The sequence below is a fragment of the Castanea sativa genome, chromosome 5, assembly GCF_040712315.1.
Source record: "Castanea sativa cultivar Marrone di Chiusa Pesio chromosome 5, ASM4071231v1".
In the NCBI taxonomy this organism is placed as follows: Eukaryota; Viridiplantae; Streptophyta; class Magnoliopsida; order Fagales; family Fagaceae; genus Castanea; species Castanea sativa.
The window spans coordinates 58,470,275-58,493,093 of NC_134017.1; the positions used below are offsets into that span (position 1 = coordinate 58,470,275).

Here is a 22,819-nt window from a genome sequence, read left to right on the forward strand (position 1 = left end):
ATGCCTCAAATCAATCCAGGATAATCCACACCTTGAATGAATACCTTTACCACAACTCTTTTTTTAGTAGCACCTGTACCACAATTCTCTAAGATGGCTAGACCCTGCAAGTGCAACAACCTTCTAGTCCCATCTGACATTTTGCAGCCTAACTGCACAGGTCTGTATTGAATCAAATGAGCATTGGTTCATGGAGAAGTATATTTTTAGCTCCTTTTTAGTAGTACATACAGAATGTTAAAACTTCCATTGGCAATGCAACTTGTACAAATACATTACATAGTTCTACGAACGACAATCACCCACTAGATTCACCAACAATTTTAATTAAACAATTCTGACTTATTCTCCCAGCTGACAACGCAGGGATCAGACTGATACTATAGAGCAACAACCAATCTAATCTTTGCCAAGCTAATTAAACATAACCAAACCAAACAATCAACACAACTCAAATTTTGTGTTAGGAAGTCTTGACCTCGCCACAGATTCAAATGCATAAAAACACCCACACAGCATATTTAACCATCACTCTCAAAAGGAGAGAAAAAAGAAAAGTGAAGCCTGATGAGAAATCCATCGGAGAAGCTAACAGTCAATGTTCTTCAATAACACTATGTCTGCCTCATCTTGCAACCACCCTACGAACTGCCTACAGATTTAACCTATACATGCTACTGAATTCTAAGTATAGATCCAGATTGAAGCAATACTGCTACCATTGGGACTGGTATTGAGCCTTGGTTGAAAGGACACCTTTGATCAATAACTGATTTGTGCAGAAAAACTTCAGGATGTGCCATCTGAGGAAGAAATATCATTTTTATCAGAGTTGAGATTGATATTGGCCTGCGATTTGTCACCTGATGCCACCTCATTTTGTTGATTCTCATCTTTCTTTGAATTGAGAAACCGACCCCCACATCCCCTTGCTCTTCTCAGTGCATGCAAATGTCGAGATTCATGCAAATATGGCTGCAAGATCAATTTAGTGATGAGCAATAAATCAATTTACGTTAAATAATATAAAATTGAAAGACAATTAGAACCAAATAAGACTAACACTTAAACGGATAAAAAAGGCCAAGCAACCTCATAGATCACTTAATTTATTTATTTGGCAACCCACAGATCATTTATTTATTAATTTGCTCAGCATATGTAGGAGGGATTGAACCCTAGAAACTAAACCCACATAGGGCAGAATGCCATTGTAGCCTATGAACCAAACTCAACACAATTTTGAATAAAAGAGGCAAGAAACATGTGGCTTATAACATACCTTCCTAGACTTAATAGCTTTATGTTCTGATTCCGCTTTTGCACGAGACTGTCGACGTCGCAGGATGCCATGATATTGTTTTGCATTCACAAATACAGGTTCCTCAACTGCATCTGATGGCAAAGGAACACCAGCCTGCTGGATTCCCATCAACTGAAGATGGACCTGAGAGGTAATTATCCAATTATTGTAAGGTGGATGGTAATAAGCAATGTGTGGTCTCAATATCAACAATGACCATATGTCATAAAGAATTAGAGTATCAACATATGCCATCTTTTTTATCAATGTATCGACAGATGGCATCAAAGAGAGCATACCATTGGTTGCCCACCATAGGGCTGTGGAGGATAGGGTTGTGCATCATAGGGGGCAAAGATGCTTCTATAATAAGGATCTGGGTACGGGTATGCCGCCGGTGCCTTCAATAGAAAAGCCAATATGGAATTAGTTAAGTGGGTGATATGACTTAGTTCCAAATTTAAATTTGAAAAAAAAATCGGAGGGAGAAACCACAATCATTCTGTCAACTAGTTCAGTAATAAAACTTCAATAAGAACTGTTGCCACCAAAACATTTTTTAATAATACAAGCATGAACAAGAGAAAGTTTAGAATTCATGCTGCCTTGAAAGGGAGAAAGGGGGGTTTTCTTTTTTGGGGGAGAGAGGGGTGGCTACTACAACCATCTACAAAAGAAATTTATCTAAGCCCATTGTTCTAATCTGCATTCATTAATCATGAGACATTGTTGTAATGCAAACATTTGAGTTTATGGCTTTCATATGTAATCAGATCAAGAAATGACAACATAAAATACTAGTTGAGTCCAATTCATATTTTTTTCAAATCCTGCAATTGATATTAAACATCCTGAAATGAGAGCAGACACATCACCAACTTCAGTGGACTGCTCTACAAAAAAGGTTGAATTCTTCTTCTTTTTCCTTTTTTCTTTTTAAAAGTAATATAATGTTTTTAAGATGGACGAACTACCTCATGTACACAGGATGCATACTTAATATAGCCTAAAATTGCAACACATGTAAATTTCAATCAAAATAAAGGGGAATCAAGTGAAATCTACAAAAGAAAGAGTGACACTATAACAAAGCAAAAGACCATTCAAACAATGATCTAGTGAAATACGTCTTCAATTGAACCGCCGAGTTTTCCATATCTTCAAAAGTTCAGCAATTCCTCTCCCTCTGCAAAGTCCACAACAATCAAAGGGGCTAAATTCCATAAAAGAGGAAAGTAGGGAACCCTAGTACCCAGGTTATAAAAGCAAAAACATGTGACCTCAGTCCTCACTCAATGACACTACAAAGCAGATTACCTTAGCTAATGTGTGTAGAGCTGTTGGCTAGTTGGTTGAAAATATAATGCGCTGCATTGGTTGCTTAATGCTCCAATTCTTCTGCATTTGATTTACTCATACAACACCAATCCACTAAAATATTTCACAATTTTTTCAGATCATCCATTGTCGAAAATTTTCTCCTTGCTGCTGTCCAAACAAAACAATCTGCTTGTTGGGGCCCTTGGCCTGCTAAATATTCTTCCATGGAATGGTTCCTGTTAAACCTCTATCAGAGCCAAATAATAAGATTTTAACTCAAAATTACACCAATCACTTCCCTCCCTGTTCATGTTAAAAGCTTCAGCACACCAATCAATGCCCTCCCTATTCATGTTAACTGAATAACTCGGTAAACTGATCCGCTAACCCAAGTTCCCAATCCTGTACAGCCCTTAAACATTTGGAGTTCACTATTGAACCAATTCATTTAATCAGCCATTTATGCATCCCTATCCAGTGCAACACAAAAAAGCTTAGAAATCAAACAATTTAACATAATCTCCCCACACCGTGGACCATTCCAAAAGCATACTTGATCCCTAATCCTCACTATGAAAGTAGCATGTTCAGAGAACTCCCAGCTCTTCCAAATGCATTTCCACAAACTTACCCCCTTATGCAACCCTAACTATCTATAACTTAGCAGATAATTATGCCAGCTCTATCTATAACATTGCACACTTACAGTTACCTAAAAACAAATAATCATGTTCTGTTAATAGAATAAAGATGAGACCTAAAAGTAAAATACGGACTCTATTAGCTCAAAGAATCCTGTTCATCAATGAAAAAAATACGGCATGATTACAAATAGTTACCGAGCTTAATTTCTTTTGGAAGCAACCCAACTTTTATCTTTTTTTCTAGTTTCATTCTAAAGTAAAACACAAATACAAACAAAATAAAAGAACTCATTACACTTTATTTATTTAAGATATAGTACTTATCAAAAAAAAAAAAAATTGTATTTAAGATGTAGTAAACAAGGACCGCCTAGTAAGACAATTCAAAAACCAAATATGGTTTCAATTGTGTAAAATCAACAGCTTGATGAATTCCTCATCATCATTAGCATCCATTACATGAAACATTAATTGAAAAGATATACAACCCATTTGTCATGAGATGTGAAAGATAAAGCATCAAAGTCACCATTGAAGCAAGAGTGTAGTAGCTTCACCTACTGTTTTACAAAAAAACACCAACACTTCATACATTGCCTTAAAACAACTTGTGGTGCTTTTCGCCACTACCAACTCTTTACCAGATATGCATCACTGAGGGAAAACCACTGACTAGTACATTCTCTAACAATTAAACACAATAACTGTTTTAAGTACACAGTGTGACAATGGAGGTCGTAGTACACAGTAAACAAAGGACAAACATAAAAAAATAAAAATAAAAAGAAAGAATGAAAAAGAAAAGAGAAGGCAAAATGATACACCTACGTAGAAGAAATGTTAAAGTTAAGTGTGTCAAAGAAGTTTTCACCTTTAATCTAGTACTCCCATTTGGTCACCAACATGTCACATCCTCTCAAACACCAGAAACATGAATAGCATTAAGAGCATAAAACCGCCAATCCACAGCCTCCAATTCCTAAATCATGGATGGTCCTATTGAATCTTAGATTCCAATGCAACTTCCTCCAGACCAATCCATATGGCTCACCACAGTTGCTCTCCTAATAATGGCAAAAGAATAGAGGTGAACATATCCTTTAAGGAGAGCTCATACATACAACCATTACGGCAATTGCTGGCCACATCAAACCTTTACTACTTCAAAACCAATACTATTTCCACCTAAATTATCTGAATAAACTAAGTTTTTACCTCAGATTCTTTTTTTTTCTTCTATTTATATCCTTGCATTCCACTTTTTTCTCTCACTGCATGCATCCATAGTTAGAAACCATGCTCCTGAATATAGGTAACAATTGTATATTGATCACTCCAATACCAAAGAAATGAGAAAGTCTGTTGGTCTCCTAAGAAACCTCTCTCTCTCTCAACCTGTTTTAGCCTTTCTTTTTCCTTTTCTCTTTTGGGTTTGATTGATTACTTTGCTTCAGTAACTCACCATATATGGTATCTTTTCCCAATATGTGATTTCAAACTTCTTGACCGCTGTGTTCTCACTGCAACTTCAAATCCTGAATGATCATTTTGAGTCTACTAAGGAAGATACCCACAAATTAATATATATCAAATAATATAAGCATCAAGAGATCCTTTTTCAGGCGTATCATTTAACACATTTCAATTATTCAAATGTGAAGTTTTAGAAGAAAAAAGAGAGGATAAAATCAAAATATACACTACTATGACACAAATTTTATTTACAATGTTTGTGACTGGAATAATTACCGCTTACATATATGTTCAGAAAATAAAAATTGAGGATTATTGGAAGGTTATCAGGAACAAAGAAGATTCCTAGGAATATTTGGAACTTGATTGAATGACAGTAAGGAACCAGGTTTCAAGGTAAGGATTTAACAAAAATAAAGAGAAGGGAATCAGTCTCTTTTAAGGATCTAACAAAGACTGTTTATCATAATACAATTGGCCAATGAAGCCCAAGTGCCCAACACTATGTCCAGGTTAACTTCAACCCTTTTTTTTTTTGTTAAAGAAATTTATATATGTAGCAAACAGATTATTTCATTGAAAAAACAAATCAATGTGGAATATGCTAATAATAACACAAATAGTTTAAAAGTTGACTTCAAAGGTAGTACCATAGCAGGTCCTGCTCCAAGTTGTGGAGGTGTTGGATACTGAACATTAGAGGTAGTAACACCAGGATGAGACATTCCAGTTATAGGAGACGAAGAATGAATCTGGGATTCTGAGTGCTTTTGCTGCTCATCAGCTTCACTATTATCTGGACAATCATCAATTTACAGCACATAAGTATTTTATGTAAATTTTAAAAAAAATATTAAAAAATAAATAAAACAAGAAAGACAAGACACAACAAGTTTAGACCAAAGAAAGTAACTAGTAACCAGTAAAACAAAGTGTAAAGGCACCAAGCTTTACAACTGGAGTGAGGGACTCCAGCTTTTAAATAATCAGCCTGCTTACTCAACTTGTACAATGAGATGTAGGTAAGTTTCTTGAACATAATTATCATAGCATAAGAGCAATACATGGAAGCAGACAAAAAGAACACTGTAAAGAAAAATTACCATGGACGGCTATGCACTTTGACCATAGTTCAAGAGGTAAGAAAATGAACTGAGATTAGGGTAATTCAAGTTCTAATCTAATAACTAAAAAATATTTTTTTGATAAGTTAGTAACTAGAAAAATATTACCACGGAAGGTAATGAAACTGCCAACAACAGTGCACAAAAGAGCCCTTTGTTAACAAAGATTGAGACCTGCCCTAAGCCACAAGAAAAAGAGCTAAAGTTATAATGAGAACAGCGTCTTTGTGAAATGGGAAGCACAAGGAAAGATTTCTTTTAATTTAGATTTACTTAAATTTGGAATCAATTGTATTATGTATTAATCAATTGTATTTTATTTTAGTATTTTAGGTTTAATAGTACTTTTATTTAATGTGCTATAGTCAAAGTCATTTTTGTAATTTAATAATTGGGATTTCTTAAGTCACTTAGAATTAGGTTTACTATGTCAATTAGAATTAGGGTTTGGTATTCTATATAAGCAAAACATTGTACTCCTATGAGAGAGGATTAGTTTGATGATGAATAAAATTTCTCTTGAAATTTTCCCAATGGTTTGGTGCTGCTCATATCAGTTCTCTCTTGCTTGGTGTTAACTCCAAGCAGGCCTAGGTACTGACTATAGGTTAACTATTCTTAATTTTTTCGTTCTTTATTGTTGCGTCATTTTGGTTTGTCCTGCATTACTTTGGATCTGGTGGTAAGGTAGCAGCGAACTCACGCTGAAGATCCTAGGATCAAATCCTTGGAAAAGCATGAGCTGAAAATGAATTAGATTTTCTCTTGTTACAGTTATTCTGTTTCTATGGAACTGATAATGATGAAGGGAAAAAAAAACACTTCTACATTTTAAATGAAAAAATAGTGTAATTTCCATATAACAGATGATGAAGAGTTAGGCAACAAAGCAGAGGCAATAAAGTTAGGCTGAAGCTCATAACACCAAATATGCTGGTTCAATTACAGCATAATTAGAATAATAATTTAATCTATTCACAAAGATCAAAACAGAATTTTTAAAAGGGGAGCACTGATATAAGATTTTGAATCCAGATTTTCTAGAAAATACCAGAAAGATCGTTCACAGAAGAAGTCATGAGGCTGTAATGCACCCCAAATCCTGAATCCTGACAGTCAAATCTGGCAGCACAACCAACACTGTTAAATTAATACCAAAGCATTCCAGAGGCATGTTAAAAAAGATATCCTAGTCCCCAAAATCATGCTCATTGGTCCAAACTAGGACCTTTCAGTCACTTAATAGTATCAAAAGGTTAAATGCTTAATATTTAACATTTATGAAGGCGGCTAAGGAAAAAGAAAAGGGGAAAAAAACTGATATTCAGCACCATAATGCCAAGCACATTAATAGTGCAGTGAGAATACAACTGCAGTAACTAATTTAAATTACTATTGGAATACACAAGTATAACACAAACCAACTAAAATATTACACATAAATAATACCACTAAACAAAAAACATGTACTATGCTTATCGTCCATGACATTACTAGGGTTGATTAACTACCTATCAAAAAACAATTACAAGGGTTGATTAACAAATACCAAAAAGATGTAATTGATATTGAAAACTAAATTTATTCGAGTAGTTACAACTACTTACTATGGTATATATAATCATTCATAAACTGAGACATATTAGGACTCAATTTAGTTCATTGCAATAGCATCAGAGCTCCATTATGTCATAAAATAATGGACAAACCTAAGGTTCATATCAACAATGAAATCATTCAGTTCTTTTCCTTTTTTTGTACCATTGGAATGTTCTTTCAATAAGATCAGAAAACCCTACCATTTTTTTCCATGCATACAGGGGTAGAGACTAGAAGATGGACAGACAATTTTTAATAAAGAAATCAAGAACCCACACATTCACAAATAGCAGATAGAACTTTTTAGGGTTGATGGCAGATAAAGAAAGTATATCTTCTGTAGGGTATTTAACCTTACAAACATGGAATATGCTCCTAACAACGATGAGTTTATCAAATTTAGTCCATATGTCAATGGAAATAATCTATTGATTTATACAAGGACAGAAACAAAGGCAACCTGCCTCCATTTTGATGACTAAACTAAAAAAACCTAGCATAATAGTCATGTTAAGGAATTATAGCATCCAATGACTAAGTCAACTTAGCATATAGAAAGCACAACATGAGACATGGTTTTAATTAAGCTATATTCAGTATTTATAACATTAAATTTATAATGATCTAGACTGATATATTTGCACACAGAGCTCTTCATTAGGTAATTTATTGGCAGGTAAACCATTTTGATATTCTTTTGTATTACTGAAGAAGCCAATGGCTGAAAGGAAGAAAACAAGAAATCAATTGAAAACTCAATAAACTTGCTAATTTTTAAGCCCAACAAATGATGCATATCCCTCAATCTTCACTTAAGGCTGCATTGGTTTCGACGTAAAACGTTTTCCCCCAATAGCATTTTCCATATTTCCAGGTGTTTGGTCCAGCTGAAAATGCTGGTCAAACCAAAAAAAATTTCTGTTTGACCAGGAAAATAACCTTCACGGACACAGACATAACACCCACCCACCCTTTCTCCTCCCTGTTGCTACCACATATTTCAGTGCCACACTCAGCCAAATCCTAACCCACCAACCCCCGATCCAACAACCCACGACCAAGAAACCCATGCCATTGCCGCTCCAGTGCTTTTAGTATATTGATCTGCTACACCCCTCCAAGCAAAGCTGCCAATTTTTTTTGTTCTTTTTTTTTTTTTTTTCTTTTTTCCCCTCATATTTAATGAGTAACCTCCAATTTTCTTGTGATTGCAAAAGCCTATTATGAGTTTTTTTTTGTGGGTTTTTTTTTTTTTTTTGGTGTTGTCATGAGAAATTAGTTGATTTGTGTTGTTATGAGAAATCTATCATGGGTTTTTTATTTGTAATAGGTAGATATGAAATTATTTGTTAGATCTTGTGTATAGGAAAAATTGTGATTTTAAGTGCAAGCCAAACGCCTGAAAATGTTTTCCAAAGCATTTTCAACAGAAGACATTTTATGCCAGAACAAACACAGCCTTGTATTCATCCAACTCTTGTGGTTCAGATAATCACAACATATATTAGCACCTCAACACCAAGGGCATCACAGCATCATCCAGCACACTGCAACTTCAATAGAAGCCACTACATGAAGGTACTAGGTATTGACAGAAGATAAACCACCACAAGCTAAAGAGAGATCTTTTAGAATTTTTTATTGCTCAGGAAAGACAGTATCTAAAATTTAAAAGACGAACATATATTTTCTTCTCATTTCAAACAATGTCAAGAAAGCAATTGGTAAAAAGCCTACTTTGATCCTTATATAGCACAACATAGTTTAATCCATATTTGGCAGCAGACAGAGAAAACATATATATTAAATGGAAAAAAATTATATAAATAATAGAAAAAAAAAAAAGACGATAAAATTTGCTTTTATGAAATTTAATTGTGCTTGTTATCATACTTATTAAAATAATCATGAGAAGTAAACCATTGATGTGCCAGTGACAATTTATATAAAACGAAGTATGATGACCAACTCCATTAAAGAAACTGCATGCCATAAAGCAAGGTTGACTTCAAGAGAACTAAAGCAAGACAAACATAATTGGGTTTGGGATAAGTTTGTTAAAACTTATAATACTTTCTTCTACTTTTTTTTTTTTCCCTAATAACTGTAATTAATTAACAATTTAACAGACATTCAATTTCCAAATTAACCATGCGGATGTCTCATGAAAATGACCCATAAATTTTTTATTTTACCTGTTGTCTTTTAAAACGAACCGTAGCTTTCATCCTATATGATCATAACCATAATAACTCTTTCTGATTTGATAAAAGGCAGTACCTTTGCAGACATGAATAGAATAAATCTTTCGAATTCAATGGATAAAGCTTAAATGCTATCACCTTCACTTTAAAATGTGTAGACACAAGGTGGCTTCACAAACTTCTTCCCTAAATGCCTCATTCCCTTCCTCCATTACCTTACTTAGTTCAACCATCTAACAACCAATCAGCTCTTGCCACACACTTGGCCTTTATCAACATTCCTATATGATAATGCCTAGATTGTAAATTTTTTTTTTTTTTTGGATAATTCGATAATTGGGGGAGGAGAGATTTAAACTCTGGATGTCTCAGTTCAGCTACAAGGGTTTTGGGCATGCTTAGGGTATAATTACCTGATAAAATACGAAATAATTAAGGAGTGATGTTTACCATAAGACCACTAATTCCCTTGTTCACAATACTAACTCAGTATCAACACAAAAAATTGCATTAATCAACAACCTCAACTGTCAAAATAACAAGTTCTTCAGCAAAAATTATAAATTAATAAATAAAAAAAAAATCAAATTTCAATCAAATTACCAGAAATCAATTCAATAAACTAACTTAAACCCGAAAATTCAACTATATTACGACACCAAAACCTGGAAAATTCAGCTCAACTAAATCCCAGCTCAATTATCCATTTAAGCCCAAAAAATCAGCTCAAATTCATCTAAACTCAGGTTATTCAACTCAATTAACTTACAAACCATATTAAATAAATTAATTAAATAACATTCAAAACAATTCATAAAACTCGCCGAAAATTACCCGTTTGGTTGCCCAGAAACCATCAAAAGAAAACAAACAAACAAACAAAAAAAAGTGACGAACTCTCATTTTTCTCTCAGCAACCAAACAAACACCAGAGATAGATAAAGTTCAAAAAACTCTAAACAATTTTTTCCATTTCTTCTAGTTTTAATTTCCGAGCAACCAATCATGCTTCCGAAAACAAACTATTAAAAAAGAAAAAGAAAAAGGAAATTGAACAAACTAGGGTTTGGAATTTCGAAATTTACCTTACAAGGAAAACTTCTTCCCAGGCCGCTGTAATTTGATTACAATTCCCTTCTTCTTCTTCTACTACTACTTCTACAACTTTTTATTTTTTATTTTTTTTTGGCTTTTCAAAAATTAATAAAATTTCTGTTTAGGAAAAACTTTTACGGGAATTGGAAATCTATTTAACCGCTCTGCTGTACTTCACTGCTACCTATCCAAGCGACACACTTCCCTTTTGCCCTTTCCCAATTCCCCTAAATCCTTTTTTTTTTACCATCCACTTTTTTTACAATATATCGGGTTTTTTACCGATATATCGGGTTTAAACCGGGTCTGTGCGGTTAAATGTCAAGCAAGTTTGGTGGGCCAGATAATGATGGAGACCTTTAAATTAGAAATGGGGATTTCGGGCAGCGAAGTAGTACTGACGGCAGAGAATGGAACAAATCTGAGCCACAAAATATGTTGGGCAGATTGAGTTTGTGGTTAGGATTTGAGAAGTGACTGCTGACCGCTGACCGTTGTTGTTATTGCTTTGGTTATTTTCGTTTTGTGTAAGTGTACGGATTAGATGTAGAGTGGGCCCACGGGAGAGATAGAGGATATATAGGCGTCATCATAGATGATGATGAAATACGTAATTTTGATGTGATATCTATATATATATATTTTTTTCCAGTTTGCTTGGCACCAATAAAGCAAACTTCTTTTGCTTTGCCACCTATAAAAAGTAAAGTCATGTAATTTTTTTTTTTTATATTTATTTATTGTATGCTATTAGAAAAGTCTAAATTTTTAGTCTTCCTTACTTAAATACGTGGCTAGTTTTGGACCGCAGAACTTGCCAAGAAAAAATAAACAAAGAGAAATTTTTGGTCAGGTTAATGGTCAAGGTAGGATACAGAACCCATGATAAACTTGGTCAAGTATATATAACACCATTGTTTTTGCAATTAATGACAAATGGTGACCTAATTAAATTTGATGTTTTTTCCTTCTTTTTTTAACACATAAATATAATGATTTTTTAGTTAGAAAATAATGGATTTAAACCCTATACTTTTTTAGGAAAAAACATTAGATTTAAGTTGTGAAATTAAGTTACAAGACTCTTAACAATGTGTTAATATAATATTAATATAACGAATGACTGATGAGAAAAATGAAAAATAATGAGTTCCTAACATTACTCTACAGTGGACAAAGAAATTTCTTTTACCTAAAATTATTTTTATTCTATGGGTTTCAGTTAGTTTGATTAGTAAATTTTTTTTAATCTCTCGTATAAGGGATTTAGGATTTTAGTTCCGTCTATACCAATTAATTAATATTTTAATATAATGTTAAAGTGCAATCATCGTATAGCATTCATCATAGTTTGATATACTACCTGACCTTTGTAATATTTTTTTTTTAAATGTTAGGGCTAATAGCCTTCATTTTAAAATTATATATATATATATATATATATATATATATATATATACATATATATTACAATTAATTTTATCCCTATTTATGTTGTTCCTTTCCTATCTATCCGCTTCCATATTCGCTGCTATTTTACAAGTGTAGCTGATAATAACTAATAAGCAGCCATAGAATTATGAGATATGTTCTGGTTAGTTTTAGCCTTCCTTTTCTTTCTCTATCTCTATCTTCCTTTCTCTTTTCACTTTTTCATTATACATATTCCTTCTTTTACTTTCACCATTCCTTTTCTTCAATCAAAAACCTTATCCACTCCACTGAAGATGAAGCACTCGTCATCTATTTGGCACCAAATGAAATCCAATCTCCAAAGTGCAAGCATAAAGTAGCTTTATTAGGTAAGATTGTTTTTCCGATGCTATTGTTTTTGTTAATTTTGGCTAAAACACCTTTTCGGTCCATAAGATTTTATCTAAATTTAATTTTTACCCCCCTCAAATTTTATCCAAGTTCATGATAACTTTAAAATATATCAATTTCATTGTTTCTTGCCTTCTACAACTAAAAGAAATTGTATAGGTAAAACATAAAGGGGACACAAGATCACCTATAAATATGTAGCAGTTACTATGTGATATCGTTACAATCCAACATAATTATATAAAGCATTCAATAAAGATTAAAAAAAAAAAACAGAGACTTAAAACACAAGAAAAAAAAAGAATGTGACATAAAGTTACCAAAAAATGTGATGTATCCATAATTGAATTATTACTATCAAATGTGAAATTATAAGAAAAATCTCTCTCTCTCTCTCTCTCTCTCTCTATATATATATATATTAAAAGCTAAACCCTAGAAAAAATTCAATTGAATTTTCAATTTTGGGCCACATCTCCCATCTTATTTTTTTATTTTTGTGTCAAATAAATTATATATATATGAAAAACTAAATTTTAGAGAAAATCAAATTATATTTTAATTAGATTCTCAATTTGAACCGTATAATTGTGATTGCTTTTAATTGTACTCATGCATATGTACGGAGTTACACACTAATCTATATATATATATATATATATATATATATATATATATATATATATAATACTAGATGAAACGGAGAGAAATTAAAATTAAAATTTTAAATTAAAGTTCTAATTTTGTGTCACGTGTCTCATATAAATTTTTGAATTTTTGTGCTAAGTGAGTTATTGTATCAATTAAATTTTCTTAATTTTGCTGCTAAATGTGAAGACCAAAGAGACTACAATAAGAACTTGGCTTGGGTACAATACATTCAGCCAAAGAGATTACAATAAGAACTTGACTTGGGTACAATTCATCCCGCCATTAAGATGGCAACACATTACTATTTTTATATGGAGGAAATGCACTGAGTTTTCTATTCATTAAAAAAAGAAAAAGAAAAAAAAGAACGAGAGGTAGACGTAGAGAGAGGGTCCATAAGGTAGAGAGAGAGAGAGAAATAGGATATGCATGTAATGAACAAGAGGCTACATATTATTTTAGACGTGATACTAATTGCTATACCCTTTACTAATCAATGGAATGTAAAGCGCTTCTATTTATTGTACAGTTTCTATGAATATTAATCATAGGTTTTTATAGTTTCCAATGAATATAGTGGACGAAATAGCAAAATAACCCTCAGTTTCTAACTATATAGTTAGCAGGTTTGGTTTGCAAACTATATCATAAACTAGCATCTCGAGTCTAAAAGACTCGATTTTGGGGCTATAAATCGAGTGTTTAATGCTCGATTTTTATAGTCTAATTTCATCTGATGTGGCATATTTTCCACGTGGTGTCTAGTTGGAAATCGAGTATCTGAAACTCGATTTATATCATTTATATATCCTCTTCTTTCTCTTTATTTTTTCTGGGTTTCACTCTCTTCTCACCTGATCTGATCTGCTTCTTTCTTCCTCTTCCACGCTGATCTGCCCAGCCGCCAGCCGCCGCTCCTCAGGTCGCGCGACCCAGGCCTCCGCGCCCCAGGTCGCGCGAACCTGGGGCGCAGCGGCCTGGGTCGCGCCCAGGCAGCGCGATCCTGGGTCGCGCGACCCAGGCCTCCGCGCCCCAGGTTGCCGTGGATCTGGGCAATGGTTTTTTTTTTTTTTTTTTTGTGCGTACTGGGTTCTGCGTGATCTTCCCTGATGAATTTTGATGGTTGTCGTGATGAATTTTGATGGCTGTGTATTTCAGGAACAGATGGTAAAAGACTTGGATTTAATTTTTTTTGGGTTTGTAAATCGAGTCTTTAAGACTCGATTTTCAGGTATATTCCACGTGGAAAAAATGCCACATCGGACAGAATTAGACTATAAAAATCGAGCATTAAAGACTCGATTTATAGCCCAAAATCGAGTCTTTTAGACTCGAGATGCTAGTTTATGATATAGTTTGCAAACCGGGCCTGCTAACTATATAGTTAGAAACTGAGGGTTATTTTGCTATTTCGTCCGAATATAGTTGAAGTTTTAACTTTCATACATGACCCTGCCACCCCATTAGTATACACAGTTATTCTCACATAAACTTGAAGAGTCGAAGTGCTTGGGTCCTTTGGCGAAGGTTAAATTTTTATTCTAGGTCTTCTTTCTCGGCCCCTTCTGGTAAATCTTTCTCTCTATTGTGTTTTCAAATTGTAATGTGAGCATTTATAATGATTTTGAGAATACGTGGGTTCAAAGTTATGTTAAAGGATTTGGAATTGTTGGTGGAAGTCTGTCAACAAAACAGTACATCAAACAGAAACCTTATTTTGTTTAATAAAAATTTTGCAAACCTTTGAGCACGCTATTAGCTTATGGTTGTTCTTTTTAATAATAATTATGCGTTTGAAGATTTTCTTTAATTTAATAGAATTTGTCTTTTTAATGTGATAAGATACAAGACATTAAACGCAAAGGAAGGACCGACATAAGCCCAAAGAGACTATAGATCCTTGGAATACAACACCATCGTCAATATTGGAGCCCATACATGGCCAAAAACCATCATCAACTGCTCCATCCTTTATTATAAATTTGTATTTTATGTATGTTTTCCTCTCATCTTTTGTGGGTTTAAATTGAGCTTATGAAATTTACTTTTTTATATTAGAGTATTGTTACTGGTGCTTTGTCTCCTTTTTATTATTTTCCAAGGAAGCATTTCAAGATATTTTTTGCCATTACAATTGACTTTCTCTGCATATGTGTCTTATGATAAAATTATGTTTGGATATCTTCATCTAGACCCACTAACATTAGGGGATTTAAATGGAGGAACAAAAACATCTGGATCTCTTTTGAGACCGTAAGATATATCCTTAGGCCCCCCTTTTTTGTTGATTAAGATTTGTTTTGTTTTTGCATTTTGGATATCTATGTACTTCAATTTATTTATTTTTTTATAATAAAACTATGTACTTCAATTTGGCTTATGTGTCATCATTTTTTATTCAGGAAATTTGACATTAAAAGGATTTCTATAAAAGCTGAAGGTTCCTTTACTAATGCTTTTGACTCTTGAGGAGATATCCTAATTTTACACCAGTAGATCATTGTTAATTTTTCTTCTATTTCCTTTGAATTAACCACAAAAATATAAATGCCTTGTCTTGACAAATGCACAACTTAGCTGTTAGCAGAACATAGTTTGATGCAAAGGGTGTCATGCCATTTATTATTGATGGATTTGAGTTGGATTTACATATATGCGGCTATGAATTTCAGTTTGATATCTTCTTATCCTTTTCACTCTTCATGGGACTATGCATTGAAAGTAACCGTAAGGATCAAGTTTCAGATATTTTGTGGACATGAAATTGACTTCAGTGATATATTTCTATATCCATTCTACAATATTACTTTGAATTGGGATTTATAGTAGTCACGGTATCTACCATTGTTATACCTATGATAATATATACATATGGGGTATCCCTAACTCTAAAAATTTGAAATCTTCTATCATTCACTCTGCTGCTTCAAGTGACTTGCATATACACATTGGAGATCTGCACTTGCACTCATTAGCATTTTAAAATATAATGGAAAATTGATTTCGATATCATTTCTTTTCATTGCTAGATGCTAAATTTTTTTTTCATTTTCTTGCACAATTTTCTTGAAAAAAATTTAAACATATATACTTAAGAGACACAAAATGTTGTGGAATTGAAAAATGCGTGTGTAGATAGAGATGGTGCATTTATTATTTACTTTGTTCTTATTTTATAAAATTTTGAGCTATTTTGGAAGAAGAAGAGAATAATTGCAATCTAATTATTTATGTAATGTTTGCAATTTACTCAATATTACATTCGTTGCCAATAAATACAAAAAAAAAACACACACACACACTTCTAAGTCCATTTCCTCACATTTTGAAGGCATGCCATTGTTAGTGCTAAATTGAGGACTAAAGAGTTAGAAGGTTACATTTTGCCTTTTTTTCCTGTTCCTTTTTATTCTTGGTTAAAACGTTAACAAAATAAATTTGTATCTAATTTTTTATATCCACATTTACTTTTTCGGTTTTATGTTATTTTGGGTTGCTAAGAATCACAGAATATGAAAAGAAATTTGTAATATTTGTAAGTAAACATTGTGTTTTTTTTTTTTTTGGGGGTCTCACTCTAGCATCCAATCGTAGCATTTTGGTAACTTTTTTTTTTTTTGACTTTTTTGTATGCTGACTAAATAGAATAAAAGAAGTGGATTGGATTGTGCTTCGCCAGATTGTCAATGACACATCATTTTCTTTCTCTTCTTTTTACCTTGATGGGCTTTTATTCATATATAAGTTTGTTCTATGCATAAGCACAGGTTACATGTTAGTTGAGTGTGAAAATCAAAGAGCCCAAATCCAATTAGATTCTAAATTGGAATCCAATTTTGTGCCACGTGTCCATATTTTTTTTAAATTTTTTGTGACATGAATTATTTGGTACAAAAACCGAAGAGACTAAATCCAATTAAAGTCTTAAAAAAATGTGTAAGCTAATATCATGTATAATTTGAACATCTGCTAAAATAAAGGTATAATTTGAACCGTGTAATTGTGGTTGTTTTTAATTATATCCATACATATGTAAGGGGCTACACACTAGTTTAAATAAAATGAAATAACCTATGGTGACCTATTAGGTCAGATTAGTTATCAGAGGTACAATATTGTGGTATCTATATATCTATATATAATAATAATAGGTAAAACTGAGAAAAACTCAAATTATAATTTCAAATTAGAGTTCCAACTTTGCACCATGTGTCCTAAATTATTTATTCTTAGAGAGTTTTATTTCTTAATTTTAGAATCAAATATGGGACCACATCATAAATATTCATCCAAGTGAGTTGTTAAGCTTAACTGGTAAACTCTCTAATGATTGAATAAGAGATCTGGGGTTCAATCTCCGCCTACATCAAAAACTGATTAGAGTCTTGATCAAATAATAAAGAATTATCATTAAGAGCGGATGCCATAGGTTGAAACTTTCTCTCAAAAGTACAAAACCAAAGATTCCAGAATAAATGAATCGTAAAAAAAAAAAAAAGTGCTTCACAATAATTATAAAAAATGGACAATTTACATTTTATACCTAATAATATCTTTACAAATTTTTTTAAAGGGGTAATAAAATATAAAAATGACTATCAATAGTATTTAAATTATATATATAGGAATTATATTATGTATCTTATTGTATATCTTTAAATGTATCCATGCATATGCATGGGATTACAAGCTAGTTCTTTATAATGGATTAGTGCATTTTGATGATGAATAAAATCAGCGACTACACGTCCAACTCGAATTCAAGATAACATGCCCCAGGAGGGGTGGCCCAATTGGTGTGAGATCTTGCGTGCAGGCATGAGGTCCCTCGTTCGAGTCGTGGTGGGTACCATGTGGGGGTGGGTTCTTACCATGCATTGCGCCTCATCCGCTAGCTCTCTTGGGGTGCTAGGGTGAGGTCTATGGCACCACAGTCACAGTAGTTATAGCTCAATCCAACATTCTCTAGCCGGGAGGGTGCCCCTATTAGGTCACGCCCTAGGGAGTAAGCCACATATGGTCGCCCCTGCCCTCCCTTTTGATTATAAAAAAGAAAAAAGAAAAAAGAAAAAAAAGAATTCAAGAATTCAAGATAACATGCAGAATGGAAGACCAATAACTCAAAAGTGTGATGTTGGTCTAAGCTTCTCTATAATATATATATATATATATTTATTTATTTATTTATAAAATCGAAGGAATAGCCTGAGATTTGGGGGACTTCTACGATTAGGGTCATGTAACATGTTTGTGATACCACGTATTGATTGGAAAATGAATTGAATTAGTTGGGCTTATCTTGTATTGGTAGGCACTAAGTCTTACGTCAAGCATATACTGAGTCAGTACTACATAACTTTCAATTGTAATATGACTAGTCATTGCGTGGTATAATGCAAATGTTAGTTAGTGTTTTCATATAAGTTGAATATGTGTTGTGTTGTGTGGGTGAATGTGTTAAGTTAAATTGGTTATTGACGTAATATAGTTTTACTAGTCTCATCGCACACACAAAAGGTTATTGATGTAATATAGTTCTACTAGCCTCATCGCACGTGTGATGAGGCTCTCTCTTTTTTGTCTAGTGTTATAATTTCCCTTTTTTAAAACTTTTTGGATAAATTTGTTTTGAAGACATGGATTAATAGGAGAGTATCCTATTTTGTAGTCATTTTAAGTGGAGTTAGAGATATATTTTTACCTGATTGTCCTCAAATTTTTTCCTCATTATATGTAAGGTTTAGAGGTATTTCTGAACTACATAAAAATACAGTCCAAAGAAGATAATTGTCTTATAAATAATATAGATGAGCATACTTGACTATACAAAATCACACATCCAATTATTTGCAAACCAAAAGAGAGAGATAGGTGAAATAGCTAAGAAAAAAGAAAGAAATAAAGATAGATTCCTCTTCATTTTCATTTTTTGGTGTGGGAGCCCATTAATATGTTTTTTTTTTTTTGTGCCAAAGAAAGATGGTTTTTTTTTTTTTTGATGTATTATATGGATGTTAAGTAAAAAAAGAAAGTTTAATTTACCAGTTTATGGGTTTATATATATAGATATTTCATAGAGATAGCCATAGACAGAGCCCTTTCCTCCTTTTTTATTTTTTAATATCCAAAGGCTAAGAATACATGTACTAATTTGAGCCTTAAACCCCATCTTTGCACAAAATAAGAGAGTCTTGTTTGGTTGAAGATTTCTAGAATTGTGGTGTAAAATAATGTGAAAATTCTCATTAAAAAAAAAAGTGAAAATTGTGGTTTAAAAAATGTAGTGAAAACATGTATATACATTATTTATAAAGCAAAAAATGTGTTTGGTATCATGTTTCAAATAACATTTTTCATTATGTGAAAAAATATAATTGCGTATTTGGTATGTGCATATTTTTTTTAAAAAAGTTGACAAGTGGCCCTTGGTTGGAATTGAAGAAGGAACCACTATATATTGTCTAATCAAGTGGGTCCCATGTTTTTAAAAATATTTACAAAAGTGTCATTGAACAACATTGTTTAAAATATGAAAACGGATAAGACTGTTTTCCAAATTTAGTGTTTAAACATCCTAAAATGAGTAACGTAACTCAAACACTCCTAAAATAATACACTTACCAAATGCTTTGTTTTTTTTAGAACCAAAATTTTCAATGTTTAAATACTGAAAACAGTTATTTGGAATTACATACCAAATAGGCCATCATTTTTTACTAATGCATCACAGGTGTATTGTTTAAGGTTCACAGTTTCCCAAAATACTTAAGAGATTGGGGGAAAGTGAACCTTTTATTTATTTTGAAATCTAGACGGAAATGGGCAAACCTTTAGTAGCTAAAGGCATGAACAAAGTTTATTTTCAAACTAATTTGAAGAGAAACTTTTCAAACTTCTTATATATTTCTTTTTTTAGTGTGAATTTTGAATATCTAACTGTTGATTTTTATGTTCCTTAATACACATATCAAATTTTGTTCAAATCGGATGTTATTTATTATTTGATCAATAAACTTATGTTTTATACATAATTTTAGATTGCATAAACTTGAAATTTTAACATTTATTTGATAACATAACAATTGATCTTCGATCTTCTTGAAATTTTGCAAGTAAGAAGGATATAATAGGAACATACAATCCAATGGTTAAATTTTCAAAATTCATACTTAATATAAATATATATGAAGAGTTTGAAGGGGTTTTCTCTCCAAACTAGTTTGGAGAGAATATTTCTTTCTAAAAGCATCTTGTTCTTTTGATAAAAAAATAGCTAGTATTTTGATAAAAGATAGCTAAGCATCTTGTTAATCCAATCATGATACCTACCAAAAGTACCAAATAGTAAGTGTTCAAACTTAGCTCAAGCTCAAACCAAGCCTATAAATGATACTCAAGCTCATCAAAAAGCCTAAAAACTTGAACCAACTTAGTTTGGCTTGATTCATTAGTCAAACTTAGTTCGAGCTCAATTATTAAGCTCAAACTCGAGCTTTATATCAAGTTTTTGAGTTTGAGATCCAACAATATTACAATATCAAGCATACTTGGTTTGAACAAGTTGTAATCCCAATGCTTAATGTCTTAGTAAGATATGAGTTTAATTGTTAAGCTTATTATCAGGCCTATAAATGAGTCTAAGCTTAACTTGTTTTGTATCGAGTTTTGATATTCCTTGTTCATGAACAATTTATTCTGCTTGGGCTTGGCTTGTTTATTAAAGAAGCCCAAAACTAAGGCTCATTAAGAAACACCTTGTTTGAATTCTAAATGGTGCATGAATTTATTTTTTATATTAATTATTTAAGTATAATGAACTTGATGTTATTTTTCTAAGATTTATCTAAGAAACAATTGATTTGAGAATATGGTATTCTTGCTCAAATTTAATAGCTTTTGCAACAATTGAAACAAAGTCTAACAAAAGAAAAAAAAATACAATAAAAAATGTAAAAAAATAATTGAAAAATACTCGCATTTTTATATTTATCAAAATGATATTTGCATTCTTTTTTTTCTTTTTTGTGAAAACAGCCGAGACTCTTTATTAATTGGACATAAACTTCTATCAAGAATTACAAGATTGTTTGCATCGCTATGGATGTCTTCAATCCAAACGTGTGAATCCGAAAAAGTTCTTGGCTAGTTTGGCAAGCTTGTCAGCTACAGCATTACCACTACGTTGGACATGGGAGAGGCGACATGCAAACTTGAAGCTAAAGCTTTGGTCTCGTCTGTTATGGGGCCAAATGGAGTGAAGCTCGTCAAGGCAACGCATGGGCAGCGCCATGCATAGTTCAGGGGGTTCAAATGAACCCCCTGAGGCAATTTTTTATTTTATTTTTTATATATAATTTTTTTTGTTGTTTTACCCTCTTAAAATAAAAATTTGAACACTTTGACCCTAAACTTTTAAAACCCACTTGAAATAAGTTTAATTATGATTCTCTTAACAATATTTTGATATTTTTAAACACAAAAATGCCTAACAATAAGTAAATTTTTTTTATTATCTTAAATCTTTAAAAAAAAACCATTTAGATCTTAACAAATTTGAAATAAACTAATAGAAAATATATAGTTTACCTTGTACTATTAATGTAATATTTACATTGTTTCTAAACGTGTACAATATTGTATATTTTTTGCAAATATGTTCAGTATCATTATCTATAATGTAAATCTTACATTGATTCTAAATAAACGTGTACAGTATAATTGTCTGCAATGTAAATCTTGCATTGATAGTACAATGTGAACATATAGTTGTCCTAACTAATAAATAAAAGTATTTTAAGCAGTAATAATTAAAATTCACTTAACATAATTAACATGTTCATTATATTAAGAAAAAATATGTCAAATGAACTTGTAATTTATTTTTTGAGAAATGATATGTCCACAACATTTTTACAACAAATCCTAAGTGGCAGGATGTTACTGGTTGTTATTGTTGGGGCAAAAAAGTAATCTTAGTGTTAGGTTCAAATTTAACCAATAACAACTAACCATCTATGATTTGTTGTAAAAATGTTGTAAAAATGTTGTGCACGTAGCACCTCTCTTATTTTTTTATTTTATTACTAGTATGTATTATAGACAAATTTGTAATAAGAATATCGTGTAAACCGTAAGATTCATATTTTACCCAAAATGTATCTTTTTATTGACTCCCTAGAAAAAAAATCTTAGAGCCTCCACTGAGGCAGCAACGAGGTGCTTGAACACTACTTCTGAATCTCCCTCAAACATGACATCCTGAAGTCCAATTTCAATGGCAAATCTTACCGATCTTCTCCAAGCCTTGGCCTCTAAGTCATCTACTGGAAGGAGGCATAGGGACCTGTTCTACCCTTCTACTTGTGCAGCAATGACCAAGCCTTCCGAGTTTCGGATTACCACTCCCAAGCCTACACAGTTTGTGTCATGAAAGATTGCTTCATCATAGTTTGATTTAAACTGAAAGTGGTGAATGTGGAAGCCAGTGTGTTGGGCGAGATTCTGTAGAAATAGGCAGCAGCAATGGTGGTTTGAAGACATTCTGAAACTCGGTGAGTCGCAATGTAGGCCACTGATTCAGCA

At 32.4% G+C, this 22,819-nt stretch overlaps 1 protein-coding gene across 2 annotated transcripts; it reads right to left on the reverse strand.

Moving 5' to 3' along the window:
* Positions 1-214: 214 nt before the first annotated feature.
* On the reverse strand, positions 215-10,968 carry LOC142636137 (nuclear transcription factor Y subunit A-7). Of its 2 annotated transcripts, XM_075810231.1 has the most exons (8): positions 10,753-10,894; positions 6,916-6,986; positions 5,973-6,043; positions 5,844-5,892; positions 5,391-5,536; positions 1,603-1,704; positions 1,283-1,447; positions 215-975 (listed from the first exon to the last, which is right to left on the reverse strand). In XM_075810231.1, the coding sequence occupies exons 2-8, from the start codon at positions 6,941-6,943 to the stop codon at positions 790-792; spliced, it is 747 nt and encodes a 248-aa protein (XP_075666346.1). In that variant the 5' UTR covers positions 6,944-6,986; positions 10,753-10,894; the 3' UTR covers positions 215-789. The 2 variants fall into 2 exon arrangements, with proteins under 2 accessions (XP_075666346.1, XP_075666345.1); XM_075810230.1 differs by lacking the exons at positions 5,844-5,892; positions 5,973-6,043 and having other exon boundaries at positions 10,753-10,968.
* Positions 10,969-22,819: the final 11,851 nt, after the last annotated feature.